The 15385-nt window shown below is 39.9% G+C and overlaps 1 protein-coding gene across 2 annotated transcripts in view; it reads left to right on the top strand.

Annotated features, from left to right (window-relative positions):
- FBXO11 (F-box protein 11) overlaps positions 1–15385 on the top strand; it is a 78422-nt gene that overhangs the window by 52705 nt on the left and 10332 nt on the right. For both annotated transcript variants that reach the window (XM_054822251.1, XM_054822250.1), the window contains exons 8-11: positions 1371–1477; positions 1576–1687; positions 6705–6811; positions 6897–7034. In XM_054822251.1, the coding sequence (XP_054678226.1) occupies positions 1371–1477; positions 1576–1687; positions 6705–6811; positions 6897–7034 (464 nt within the window). The remainder of the gene's footprint in view (positions 1–1370; positions 1478–1575; positions 1688–6704; positions 6812–6896; positions 7035–15385) is intronic.

Raw genomic sequence — 15385 nt, 5'->3', positions numbered from 1 at the left:
GGTGCCGTTCTTTCTCAGATGCTGAAGTGTACTGATGTGTATATGCCAGTGCATTCACATCATGGTGAAAACCACTTAATTACATAGAAATGTTACCGGGCCACAGAAAAATATTTTGTATGATGATGCCAGTCTTCATCAAAGCCTTTTTTAGTCGTTATCTAGTACTAAGTGAATAGTGGTATGATGAAGAGCTAGACTACCTTAAAATATTTGCAGCTCTGCAGTAATGAAAGCAGAGATCTGGCTTTTAGATAGTGAGAACAAACTGGATAATGATGTAAATGTTGCTTCATTCTGACTGGCACCTTTCTGCCTGAGTGATAAAGAACAGGACATACCACTTCTCTGTGCTAGTGTCAACAGACAGCAGAAAAAGATCTGCTGGTGAGAAATCCTGTGCGTAGGCTCTTCAATAAAATACAGAATTTAGGGCAAATATCTGGTGACGTTCGTGTGTCTTCAGTTGGAAATGGTTTGAAATTGCTATCAGATTAACTTATCTGCTATAATATGTGAAACTTCCATATTTACATTTTGTGTATTGAGGAAGGCTTCTTCTGGCTTGCATGTTTAATGTGCAGATATGAATTGGACAAGCTATCTTGCTTGTGATGAATGAGCATCATTGGATTTATACCGATGTAAGACTGTTGTTAACTTGTGCTCCCTCTGCTGGCTGTTGCCATACCAATGTAAACATTTCCTTCCCTTGGATTAAGGATAAAGAATAGAGCAGAGCTTTGCTGTTGACACAGGAAATCAAATTGCAGATTATGGGAACTTGCGAATGAACCATTTTGAAACCTTCTGTACATACTTTCAGCAGTATAGTTTAATCTAATTTTACAAGATTTTGTTCTAAAGAATAATGAAGATAGCAATTCAAAACTGAATCTTATATTTGAGAAGTGTGGGGAGGTCACTCATAGGTCATGAGCAGATTACTAACTAGTTGTTTAAATTGGTTCACATTAGTGATGGAATGTATGTATTTAGCTTTGGTATTCTAAACCCTTTTATTAAAGTAAATTGTACTTAGTAACAGAATTATAGTGTCTCTAGACTGGAATCCATGTTTAAACTGTTAATTCAGGTTGTAATAAGTAGTAGCCTAAAACTAGCTCTGTACAAGAGAAGATTTTTCTCATGGTACCAGATATTAAACTGCTGCAAGATTGTCTTAGTTAAAGACTAGTTTCTTTATCGTCTTTGAAACTTTCTGTTTTAAGATTCTTCTGACATGAACACTATGTGCCAAGAATAGTGTTCATTTTCCTTTGTGGCTTTGAACAGAATTCTGTAGGTCTTCTGAGGATTTTTTTTTTTCAGTGGCATAAACTAAGACTTAATAAACATCTTCTTTACAGCACCTGGAAAAGTAGCAGATAAAGTTATAATAGAAAACACTAGAGATTCCACCTTCGTTTTTATGGAGGGTTCTGAAGATGCCTATGTTGGATATATGACAATCAGGGTAAGAATCTAAAACTTGAGCAGAGCTTTTAATAATTTCATTTTAATGCCTTAGCAGTTAAATAAATACAATATTGCTGTGTTGTCTTTCTTTTTCAGTTCAACCCTGATGACAAATCTGCTCAGCACCACAATGCACACCACTGCTTAGAGATTACCGTGAACTGCAGTCCAATTATAGATCACTGTATTATTCGAAGTACTTGTACGGGTTAGTGGGCTTTTCATTGTTTGAAATTAACACTCTGTTTAAAGTTACTTAACTAACCAGGGCACATGGAAGCAGCACACAAATTGATTATGATCACTATTGGTATATTTTGGGTTTTGGTGCAGGTGTTTAATACAGGCCTGTAAGCCTTATTTGTCTTGAAATGGCATTATTACGGTGACTACTTTCTGTCCAAGACCTTTGTGATAATGTATACTTAGTCTTCTGTTTGAATCAGTTTGGACTCTCTGGGCAGTTAATTTAAAACCTGAAAAGTGACAGTTTATATAAACTTACCTGGTTTTGGTATATATAGTTGCAGCTGGCAGGACAAAGCATTTGAAGGGGGCACACGTGGGACTTTTACATGAGGTTGATTTCAATGTGCGGTATTGGGATTGATGGTATTAAAACAGTCATGAGCTGTAACTGCTAAGCTAAGTTCACTTTCCTGTCATGAGTGGAATGATTTGACATAGTCAAGGTGTGAGTTCCTGGCTCTGCAGGCAGAAGAAATGCATACTGTGCAAGGTTAGACTCATTTTACCATCAGAGATAATGAGGAATTTATACCACCTGATTTGGGAAACATTGGCAGTCTAGATTCAGGAAAGAAGAGGTGAGAGGCTGGATGGCAGTTCACAGCTGTTGGTAGGAAGATGCGGTAGTTCACGATCACTAGGCATAAGACATGGCAAGCTTAATGTGTTTGAACACAAGCAGATGAAATGGAGTTGGAGTGTCAGAAAGAAGCGGTACAGGAGAATTCAGATATTGAGTCTTTGCATGGAAATGGCAATATGAACTTCATATACCTAAATTCAGCTAGTGAAATGGAGTGGATCTACCCAGCAGGCCGTGCATAAAGGCTGCTCAGCTCAATGTAAAGGCAAGGAAACAAGGAGATCTTCAACTAGATATAAAAACTATGCTTTTCTGGTATGAACTATAGAGGAAGGAATTCTGCAGGGAACGTATATGTACCTTGTAGACGAACATACGCTTTTTCTTGGAGGTTTTGGGTTATAAAACACTACTTCACTTTTGATCAAGGCAGCTCTATGCTTTGCATCCCCATCTGTTTCATTGGAGACATATCAGCTAATGTGGGGAAGTGTTAAAAATGAAAAAAGAGGAACAAAGGACAGCTAGCTGCTTTCAGTATCTTGATTTCTTTGTTTAATGCTAAATAGGTGGAAATTGAATTATACGAAGAAAATGTGTTCTGGAAGTTCCTATATACCAATACTGGGGACCCTGATAACAAATGAGAGGAATTAGTTTCATTTCTTGGACCATGTTCAGCTTGGTTACAAAAGTAGTTTGAAGAGCTGCATGGCTTCATACTGAAACATGTGCTTGTAGATAAGCTAGTAGGTCTTAATGTAGTGGTGAAAATTGTTTATTAAAATGAAGCTTTAACTTTTTTCATGACCACTTTTCACTATGGCAGACTATTTCTGAGAATTTCGGACTTTTGCCCTTTCGATACTCTGGACTTGTGAATTTTTGCTGCGTTGTATTGTTGCTTCTCCTTCCAAAGTTAAAATTTCTGGTCAATTTTGGAGGCTGTGTGTAGGCTGTACTATCATCACTTATCGATTATTAATTTTATTGACTCTTTTAATCCTACCAAGCCTTGCCATAACCTACTCAGGAAGTACTAAGCATGTGTAAAAAGGGAGGAAGAATGGCAGCCTGCCAGAACAGGCATTTACTGTTTCCAAGTCAATGACATCTGAAATATTGATCCATAAGCATTCAAAATCTCTTCCCTAGCACATGCTTGATACCTTTTCTGTAGATCTCCTAATTGCATTAAAGCATATTTCTACATTATGTCATATGTAAAGTTCTTAATGTATGTAATATGTAAAGATGGAGCTATGTAAGTGTGAGTGATTTAAGCTGGAGGTCTCTTGCTGCCAGTCCAAAGCATCTTTGAAATAATTTAAAATAAAGTTTAAATGGCAAGATCCTGAGTCTAGAGATTCTATTGCATCCATTGTAGAGGAAATCTGTATTAAGCCTTCCCCTTGATAGATAAAACAAGAGATGGATGGCAATGTGCCTTTTTTAAGTATTGCTTAAGTTTTTGCAATCACTATATTCTGAGGAAACAAAATAAAGCCTGAACCAGTAATACACGTGCTTGGTACTCTAAAAGGACCAGTTTCACACAATCAATAGTGAAGTCCAGTGAAGTGAGTCAGAATAAAGATTGCTTTCGTGTAAATAAGCAAAATGTGATAGAGGTATGCTTTTAGAACATCACACTGGGTTCCCAAAAATCTACGGTTCCTCGGTGTTACCAAAAGAGGTAGAGGAAAGGGGAGTGAAAGCAATTATGAAATGTAAGAAAACAGAAGTTACTAGCAGTTAATATAAATTGGAAACTGTGGGAACACCCCAGCCTCCCCCCCCCCAATATAAACACCCCACCAAAACACCCCTGCCCAAAAGAACTTGAAAAGCAAGAGAAGATATAACGTCTGCTAGAAGAGACACAGTGATTGTCTTAACTTGGGGAACAAAGGGATTTTTAGCAGTGATGCTGATCCATCATAGATATGGAAGAATTTGAATGGCAAAGTGTTGTGTAATTTTTGTTCCATATTTAATGAGAATAGGCAGGAGTGATAAATGTGCTCATACCCTAGAGGGATAATGAAATACGTTCCACTCTTGACAGTAACTGTGGATGAGGTTAAACAGCTGTAAAAATAGACATTCTAAAATCATGCAGGAGTTTAAAAAGAACTGGCCAAGAAATCTTCTGGGCTCCTATTATGTATCAACAGTAACTTGAAACCTGGGTGAGGTGGTGTCTGTTCCTGGGGAGGGGGGGATGGTGGAGCCGAAACAGGATGAAGCATGGCAAGTAGTACTGCCTGTTGATCCTGGGTAGAATGATGTGATCGAGAATTTAAAATTTATGATTGAAGCAAATTAGTGTGTATTTACAGAAATTTGTAATGGTCGTGTCACACAGTTAGCATTTTTGATGACTTCATTTGACTAAAAGGAGGTAGCAGAGGATAATTACATAGATCCTTGAAAAATATTTGACTTCAACCTACAGTACCTTAAAACATCAGACTTTTACAGAATTACCAGAGCACACATTAAATAGATGAAAAATAACTTGCAGGGTAATTATAAATGGCTTTTTAGTGGCTATTTCAAAGATGACTTCTTGACTTTAAGCCACTTTATCAATGATTTGCAGAGAAGAAATAAAATGCGTATTGATTAAATTTGTAGGCAATGAGTACTTAGGCTAGGTAACCAGGAGGATGGGTTGCTACGCCCTTTTTGGAAGGTGGCCTCTCAAATACTATGCACAGTAGTGTGGACAAGTGCGAAGTTATACACACAACTGGCTTTTGTTCCTAGTTTTAGGTGATAAACGTCTCTCCTGGGAGGCCGGATTCCTGGGAACAGCTAAAAGTGTCATTGTGGGTAAACAGCTATGTATGAACCCTCGTGCAGTCGAGTGGCCAAAAGAACTAATGCGATCCTTAGTTATACCTGTGGGGATATTGAGCAGAAGTAGAGAGACTGTATTATGCCTCTGCTTAGTCCTGCTTCAGAATAAAGTGCTTTTTCCTAGTGTCCATAGCAACATGTTGAAAATTTAGAAAAGGTTCAATGAAAAGTACTAAAAGATAAAGCAGAAAAATTCAGTTGTAATGAAAAACATACTGACTATAATTTGTTACTTTATCAAGGAGAAGGCTGGAGGAGTAAAGTGCTTGCACTAAATACATGCATGCATTGTCATACACTGGTATAAAGCAAACCAGTAAGTGGATGCTAAAGCTGGAGGAATTCAGATGAGCAATTAAAGTGTAAATTAACAGGGTAACAACCCTGTAACCAGCTAACAAGCTTTATGATGGTTTCTCGGTTGTTGGAAGTATTCAAATCAAAATTAAATGTGTTTCTAAAAGATATGCGTTGAAGTTCCTGCTACTTAGACTTGAAGCAGGAATTAATTCAAGGAATTATTATAGCCTGTATTATTCATAAGGTCAGTTTAGACAATCAAAATAATTTCTTTAGGATTTTAAAAAAAAAACAACCCTCTGTAAATGAGTCTATGAATTATTAAAGTATAGTCTTTGTGGTACTATGCTAGAAGGTAATATAAAAACTTACTAATAGAGCATGTACTGGCTTGCTTATTTAGTGAAGTTTAATTGCAGGGAATGTGTGTGTTACATAGGCCAGGTACCCGGAGATGAGGTCTTACCTTTCTGAAATCACTGTGAATCTGCCATTGATTTTTAGTGGCCGCAGAATTTCATGTTTTTGTACTTCAGGGAGTTGAACTGATCTGATCAAGTCCTGAGCAGTTTGAGTCTTAGTTCCCTGAAAAGAGTTTGTTATCTGGGTTATGGTATGGTAGCTGAAATCATCCAAGGAGCTTCAGCAAGGAGCTTTGTAATTCAGCTGGGAAGAGACCTTTTGGTTTCTGATGTGTAGTTCTGTACTCAAGATTGTGCCATTTGTCTCTTGCTCATCTTTAGGTAGACAGTGTGTCTTCTGTATGCTACAAAATTGTTATTTGTTTGGGTTCTTTGAAGTACTGGATTATGAAAGTTTAAAGGGCAGTAAAATAAGGCACTAATTAGCATAGAATTTTATTATTTTTCTGTTGTCCTTTGTCTGTTGTGAACAGTCAGTATACAGTGGGCCTAACGCAGGGAAATAAATGAGTGAGGACTTTCACAAGCATGAATTATTATATAAACTATTGTCTATGCTGGAAATCATACACAGCTGCGTAACCTTGGCAGGGTGATTTTAAAGCAACTCCTACCTTGGTTTTTTGCATCTGCAAAATGATGACATGAGTGTTTTTTCTGCCTGTGGCTTGCACTGCTTTGGCACTGTGCACGTCGAATCTCTTTTAAATATCAGTTCAAGCTAACTTTTCTTGCAAGAGCACTGCCAGACTATTTATAAATACACTATGCTTTGAAGCTATGGTAACTGTACTGTTTTCTTCCAGTTGGCTCTGCAGTATGTGTTAGTGGCCAGGGAGCTTGTCCTACTATTAAACACTGTAACATCAGCGACTGTGAAAATGTTGGACTTTATATTACAGACCATGCACAGGTATTTTTCGATATCAATTTCTTCACTTTGATAAAATTGTTTACTGTTCTTGGTTCCTGTCTTAATTTACACTTTTATTTCCCAGGGAATCTATGAGGACAATGAGATCTCCAATAATGCATTAGCAGGGATTTGGGTTAAAAACCATGGAAATCCCATTATCAGACGGAATCACATTCACCATGGACGTGATGTTGGCGTTTTCACTTTTGACCATGGCATGGTAATGTATATGTTTTCTTTTGAAGAAATAAATACATATGTTGCATAGCTGTCTTCAAATTTTGCCTGTTGTAGAAGAAATATTTTAAAAAACATGCTTTTACATGTGAACAGATACTTTAAAATATGCCTGCTGTTCTTCTCTTGCCCTTCAGTGGGCAACTTCACTTTAAAGACAATTTCAGGTGAAAGAGGTTTAAGCAAGCTTTTTGCAGTTGATTGGCAGTCTGTTACATTGAATTATGTTGCAGTGACAAAATGCCTCTTGAAATAGGATGTAAATGGTAGGCTTACATTTACACTATCGCTTCATTCTTTTTCCTTTGAAATGGAACAAAAAAAATAAGGTGCTGGAAGACTTAAAAATTAAATGCTCTGTGGAGACTTAATCAGTCTTCTTTTAATGCTAAATCTCTGAAAGGGGGTATGTCCAACTTCTCTGGGAAGAGGACTTTTCTAGCATGGAGTTAGCTGTGGAATTTTAACACAGAATTTTGTTTCAGAATTCAGGCCTTCTTTCATAACAATGTTTGTTTCTTTGGGATGAAGGTGATAACTTGTACATGTAGTGAGTAATGAGTTTGCATGGCCCTTGAAGTAAATAGAATGGATTTTTGCCACTGAAGTAAAAGATGATTATTTGCTGATTTGTTTTAGCAAAATATTCTGCATGTCTTCCAAACAGTGCCACATCATTTGTTTTCCTGCTTGAATGACAAAGTCCCAGTTCCCACCACCCAGCTGGCAAAATGAGCAGTTTTCTTCTATTCACTCTTAATTACACTCATAAAAAGTACAAAATGTGATCAGGGTATGGTGAACTAAATGTCAAACTAAGTAAGGGATGCTGAAGTTAATACTGCTCGCTGTCAGATCAAGTGTAATGCTAAAAATCAACATGATTTCAGATTCCCTCTGGCCTTTACAAGGATCCCACAGGATTTGATTATCTTGCTGTAGGTGTTGGATACTGCAGGACGTGGATTGCCTATAACTTCGGTGATGGGGAATAATAGACTATATAGTCGCTTCCTTTGGGGGTTGCATTTTTAAAGGTGCTGTAGGTAAATAAGAGCCTCTTCTCTGGTGCCGTGCTGCTACTGTAATGAAAACCTCACTGTAACAGACAGAACGCTGCTGAAGAATGAGGTCAGCCAAACCAGTGCACATTTCACGTACTCTGGGATACCAGTGCATATTCCCCCTCCATACATTTTGTTCCTAGTCGTACTACCTGACACACTTTTTGCCTAGCTATGGCTAAATATATGCTGGACCTGTTCTTTGGCAAGGCAACCATAATTAGACCTGGTGTGTTACATCCACGAATGTTCTTCGTAAGTAAATGGCTTTTATCATCTAAGTAGTAGTTTTGCTGGTAGATCTTTAGTCCCTGAGAAAGGTAAGTAATACTTGTAAAAAATACTTGCAAAAATGCAAGCATTAGACACTAAGGGGTTTGGGTAGCTGCGGAAGATGAATCCCAAGTCACACGTTTGCAGACATAGCTTGGGTATAGACTGGATCTCTGTTTTCTCATTTCAATTTTCTCACTTTATCTTCTGACCGTTGGATCCACTGTTTCTTCTGTATCCCTCCTGTATTTCATCTTGCTGTCACCCCCCACCTCCCTATTTGGTATGTTCAGAGATCTCACTACAGTAGGCGTTCATTTTAAACTTAGATTCATTTGATGCTCCCTCCAAGGAAACTATAGTCCACCATTTTAAAGTAATCTTACTTTCATATAAAATGTTTATTAATTCAGGTACTAAATAGCTTTAGCTTTCCTACTGAACTTCTACATGAGGATTTTCTATACTGTGTTATGTGTTGGAGGACTGTTGGCTAGGTCTCAGATGTCTATTGAATAAAATAATAATCTCTTGTAATAAGACATTTCTTTGGGGAAATAAATTTCCATAATTTTGATGAATGATTAATGCAATTATAGCTAATACATAACATAGCAAGCTTTTTAAAAAAAAAAAGTAGTTTAATCGTGGGGTAAGAGGAGGAAGAGAAGCAGCTGTTAGGGTTTTTTTTGTGGGTTTTGGTTTTGTTTTTTTTTTCTAAGGTCCTTTCCAAAAGCCAAAGCCCTGATAGAAATAAATCTGGCCAGGGATGTTAAGGGCAACAAGAAAAGCTTCTATAGGTATGTTAGTGATAAAAGGAGGACAAGGGAAAATGTGGGTCCCCTCCAGAATGAAACAGGTAACCTGGTTACCCAGGATATGGAGAAGGCTGAGGTACTCAACGACTTCTTTGCCGCAGTCTTCACTGGCAAGTGCTTGAGCCACACTGCCCAGGTCGCAGAATGCAAAGGCAGGGACTGGGAGAATGCAGAACCGCCCACTGTAGGAGAAGATCAGGTTCGAGAATATCTAAGGAACCTGAAGGTGCACAAGTCCATGGGACCTGATGAGATGCATCCGCGGGTCTTGAGGGAACTGGCGGATGAAGTGGCCAGGCCACTCTCCATCATATTTGAGAAGTCCTGGCAGTCTGGCGAAGTTCCCGCCGACTGGAAGAGGGGGAACATAACCCCCATTTTTAAGAAGGGCAAAAAGGAAGACCCAGGGAACTACAGGCTGGTCAGTCTCACCTCTGTGCCTGGCAAGATTGTGGAACAGACCCTCCTGGAGACTATGCTCAGGCACATGGAAAACAAGGAGGTGATTGGTGACAGCCAGCACGGCTCCCGTAAGGGCAAATTGTGCCTGACAAACTTGGTGGCCTTCTATGATGGGCTTACAGCATTGGTGGATAAGGGAAGGGCAACTGACATCATCTACCTGGACTTGTGCAAGGCATTTGACACTGTCCTGCACAACATCCTTGTGTCTAAATTGGAGAGACATGGATTCGATGGGTGGACCACTTGGATAAGGAATTGGCTGGATGGTCGCACTCAGAGTTGTGGTCAACCGCTCAATGTCCAAGTGGAGAACAGTGACGAGTGGCGTTCCTCAGGGGTCGGTACTGGGACCGGCGCTGTTTAACACCTTTGTCGGCGACATGGACAGTGGGATCGAGTGCACCCTCAGCAAGTTTGCCGACGACACCAAGCTGTGTGGTGTGGTCGACGCGCTAGAGGGAAGGGATGCCATCCAGAGGGACCTTGACAGGCTTGAGAGGTGGGCCCGTGCGAACTGCATGAAGTTCAACAAGGCCAAGTGCAAGGTCCTGCACGCGGGTCAGTGCAATCCCAAGCATGACTATAGGCTGGGCGAGGAATGGATTGAAAGCAGCCCTGAGGAGAAGGACTTGGGGGTATTGATTGATGGGAAGCTCAACATGAGCCGGCAGTGTGCGCTTGCAGCCCAGAAAGCCAACCGTGTCCTGGGCTGCATCAAAAGAAGTGTGACCAGCAGGTCGAGGGAGGGGATCCTGCCCCTCTGCTCCGCTCTTGTGAGACCCCACCTGGAGTACTGTGTCCAGCTCTGGGGGCCCCAGTACAGGAGAGACATGGAGCTGTTGGAGCGAGTCCAGAGGAGGCCACAGTGATGATCAGAGGGCTGGAGCACCTCTGCTATGAGGAGAGGCTGAGACAGTTGGGTTTGTTCAGCCTGGAGAAGGCTCTGGGGAGACCTTATAGCAGCTTTCCAGTATTTAAAGGGGGCCTACAGGAAAAATGGTGAGGGACTGTTTATGAGGGCATGTAGTGACAGGACAAGGGGTAATGGGTTCAAGCTGAAGGAGGGTCGATTTAGATTAGATGTTAGAAAGAAATTCTTTACTGTGAGGGTGGTGAGGCACTGGAACAGGTTGCCCAGAGAGGTTGTGGATGCCCCATCCCTGGAAGTGTTCAAGGCCAGGTTGGATGGGGCTTTTGGCAACCTGGTCTAGTGGAGGGTGTCCCTGCCCACAGCAGGGGGGTTGGAACTAGATCACCTTTGAGGTCCCTTCCAACCCAAACCATTTTATGATTCCACCGCAGTTGCTGGAGAGGCAGGGATAAAGGACCAATGCAGTACTAGGTGTAGCTGTTTGACTTGCAGTTTCCTGGTCTCAGTGGAAGGTAAACAGGCCACGCAGTGCTGTTATTTTTGCCACTGGCATAAAATCTTCTTGCCAGTGGAAGGTCAAACGTGGTGGGATTCTGCTCTGTTAGGTGCCTCTTCTCCACTCTCTTTGTTACATCCAAAGGAGCATCTTTGTTCTGTGTTGGGCAAGATTATACCAGCCCAGAAGAATGCCCTTCTAGCAGTCTTCTGACAGATTTCTTTATATCTTACTCTCTAGAGATGTAGCTGTTTGGCCATTTTGCAAAGAGTGGTGGCAGACTTAAGATGTTACATCTGTGTTTTATATTACCTCATTGTTTGGACGCTGCCACTGCCTCATTGAAGCAGTATTAACATATTGTATAAGCAGTCCTAATCTGCCTCAGTGGATACATATATCCATACATCCCTCCAAGACTTAAACAGGCTTGGAACCATGTAATGAAATGATTTCAGCTATAGAAAAGCTAATAAAGGAGAGTGCTTTGATAAGTCCTGGAGGGGAGATTAGGCTTGAGGGTTAATTGGAAAGTCTGGCTAGGAGCTGCTGCTTGTTTAAGTACTGAAATATAAATATTAAATATGAGTATTGAAATAAAAAAAAAATTTAAAAGCCAGACTGAATTCACTTGATTCATTTTAAATAAAAATGTATTTGATCTATTTTCTTACCAGTGGAATGTCTGTTCCAATGCTGTGATCAGTGTGATATCACAAGCAAAATGGAATAGAAATAAAGTTTTCCTTTTTGTTTAAAGGAAACACTAGCACATTAAAGAGAACATGTGAATATTTATCTCAGCTGCAAATATTACTGAAATCTTTCTTAGTCATGAACTCCCGTGAAAGGTTCCCTTCCGTCACAAAGTCTGCTTTTGGCAGCATCCTCTCTTCTGTATCATGCTAGTGATAGAGTTGATGAAATTACATCATTGGCAATATTTACATACTCTTTAAGTGACATGGTATCTTTCACATACAAATCTTACATACCTAAATGAACTAATGAATTTTCTATGTTCACTTCTTTTGCTTCCCTTCTGTTATTTTTGGGGGTGGGTTGTTTTGGGGTTGTTTTTTTTTTTTTCATTGCTTGTGACTGTGAAGTGGGATAAGTACATTCCAGTGCTGAATTCCTACGCTACGTGTTCTTTTCCCGTGGGTTTCTGTGCTGGAGTGCTGGCTCTGAAAGGTTCAAGAGTACTTTGTTTTTCAGTTTCATGCTTTCAGACTGTTCTTTGTGTTTTGATACTTGTAGAAACTTAACCTCTTATTTCTAAACTGGCAATATTCTGAAGTTTGTCTTGGCACTTGTGCCAAATGTTTAACAAGCAGGCATTAAAAATGCAGCATGGCATTGGCAGCCCTCGGTGCCCTATGCTGACCTCTCTTGCCAGTTGTCTGAGATGAGTTACCAGACATTTGTCATAAATTATATTTAGTGGTTGTGTACAAACAACAGAGAAGTTCCAATTTACTGTAAGAACAAGCATAATTTTATGGTTTAAGGCTGAGATCTAGGCAGTCTTCATTTTTGTTGCTCCCAAATGAGAAACGTAGCACTATTGCTTCTGTGTTTTTCTTTTTGATGAAAGAATAGTAGCACGTGCCTAAGTTGGGTGGCTGTGACTAGTTGGTAGCTCAGTCTTAAATACTTCAAATCAGATAATTTTAAAGAAGTGTGTATATAAAGTCCAAAAAATAAAAGTGAAGCTTATGCCACTTTCTATACAGGCTACATAAAAACTGAGTTGGCCTTTTGCTGCAATAGCAAATTTTTCCTATGCACCAAAAATAAAGGGTTTTGCGTTTTGAATGTGGTTTTCTTTATGCTGCATTTGGATTTTTATAAAATCCACCAACTCTCAAATGAAGACCATTTCAGGCTTTGGGAGGCACATTTTTATAAACATATTTTTTATGCTATCGGTCACACTTACTATTGCTATTTAATTGAGTTGATACAGAGCCAGATACTCTTTAGCAGTGCAATTCTTTCTATCTTGGCCTCCTGGTTTGGTTTTTTTTTCTTCCTTTGTTGGGAGTATGAGTGTCAATAAGTATTTAGGAAGTGTTAAAGCTTGCACAATTATTTTTTTCTATTTTTTATATACCTGTATTGTTCAAACAAACATGAAATACCTCTGCATTTCTGTAACGCTGTGATCTTTGAGACAGAGAAAGGAAAAAAACCCTTTTAGGAATACATGGGGAAAAAATTCCTCTGAGAAGAAAAGGAGTCAACAAAATCCCATCAGTTACAAGTTTTAACCCTAATGCATTTCAAAGCAGTATTTGTTGGATTTTTTTTTTTCTTTCTGTATTTTATCTAGTCTAAGTTCAATTACAGAGTTAGTCTTGATGTAAAAAGCCTTCTGAGCTTGTCCAGCTGCACAGGAACCCTTCTTTGTCATCACATCAACTTTTTCTGTACACTAAGTAGTGTGTGGAAACATCAGTGTTACCATTCCTGTGGTGTTTGTCTGTTTGTGATTATTTTCTCTGCTCAGATCTTCACAGGCTGCAGCAGTGTGTTCTTGCCCACACTTTCTGTCACTGTAGCCGTCATCTTGTGCCCACAGCTAATGCTTTGCCTGGTATTTTAAATACATTTGGTGTGCAGAGTACTCTTTAATATTTAGGATTTTTCAAGCAGAAAGCTACTGCTAAGGTATTTTGTCTCCTTCCAGTTGGTATTTTTGTGTAAGATTGTAATTTATTTTTTTTCCACATGCATATCTTCTTCCTTATTAATCACAGGGGCCTCTTTCTTTTACTAAGCAATCCTGGCACTGCCAGGTGCTGCATCCTCCAGGTTCTTCTACAGCTAGTTGATGAATTATAACCAGAAACCATCACAAAACACAAATAAAATACCCAGCACACTTGAAAAATCCTTCTTAGAAGGAGGTAGAGGCAATATAACACTGGCGATCCCTCCGTGCAGAGGAGTATTTGACCTTCCTGACATTAATAGCCGCCTGGCAGAGTCTCCATCGAGGATCTGGGGTTGAGCTGCCTGACAGCTGGATGGAGCTTAAGAGCTGCAGGTTGGGCAGCCTGCGTGCGCTGTTAGACGGAAGTGTGAGAGAGGAACAGGCCGTTTCTAACGGTGGAGCTGGCAGTAAGCTTTGAGTTTGCCAACAGTATCAGTGGGCCCTGTGGATCACAGATCATTTAATTCCATACACTATTTCCTTGTTATCAAAGTATTTGATAACTTTCCAAGAAGAAAATGCTGTCTGAATCCATACGTGATTTTTTGGGATCCTGAAGTTCATTGCTTTAAAAAAAGATTAAAAGGGAAGATGCCTTTGAGAGGATGTAGTTCAAAGGCACAACAATGCCTTTTGAAGGGGAGCACCTGTGGTGGCTGGAAAAGATTCCAGGGATTGCCGGGGGGCATCTTAAAGACTGAGATAAGTTTAGCCCTTCTCCCTAGGGGGTGAATTTGGGCCAGAGAAGTTGGTTTCAGCAGCGGGCGGCTAGGAAGTAGGCAGTCTGGGAATGAGGTGGTTGCTCAGGACTGTGGAAGAGCACGTGTATCTGACAAACAGCAATTCTGTTGGTTTAACTGAATTCAGTTTAGTAATTTTGTGCACAGGTGGCGTTCAGACACGGCCTCAACAAGTGCAGAACTACACTGGGTTTAACCGCATCAGCTCAGTCAGCTGTTCAGCTTAAGCTGACTTTGCTTGAGGTGAACTGGACTTCTTAATGCAGTTTCTCTTTATGAATATTGAATGTTATAGGATCTTACTTAGCAGAAAGCCTTGACTTTCTGACCCAGCTGTCAGCCTTATAAAGGAATCTGAGATACAGATTTATTTTTTTTCTTCTCCCCCTTTTGAGGAGCACTTCCTTCAGAGGCCTACAGCTAATTCTCAGTTTCTTCTGAATCAGCAGTCCTACTTTCTTCAAGAAGGTAGAAGAGTAATCATTTTGAAGGCTCCATTTCCTACTTTTTGGAGAACTGACACTTGTACTCCGCTATCTAGTGGTGTTACAGTATTCTGGGACATAGTGGGCAGAGTACAATTAATCTACAGGTACCTCTTCTGTTCCTCTCTGAAGTTGCATATTATGTAGATTCAGTGGGGACAAGCAGAAGGGAAGGAGCCTTCTCTTTCACTTCATTTCCAAGCAAGCTTAAAAGTTACGCGGTATATGGTATCGTTTTCAAGAATTAAAAGTATTTGTACCAAAATTTCCATATTGCTAAATAACAGTGCTTGCTAAAGCTCACAAAGATACTGCTGACAACATGATAAAGGTTCTGCTTGTTTGCAGCTTCTATACGGCATCTGAAGTGGCTCTCTTCCTTCATTGTGTTGCTGTACTTGCA

This window comes from Grus americana, chromosome 3 (genome assembly GCF_028858705.1).
Source record: "Grus americana isolate bGruAme1 chromosome 3, bGruAme1.mat, whole genome shotgun sequence".
Taxonomy (NCBI): Eukaryota; Metazoa; Chordata; class Aves; order Gruiformes; family Gruidae; genus Grus; species Grus americana.
This window is presented reverse-complemented; position numbering and strand designations above follow the sequence as displayed.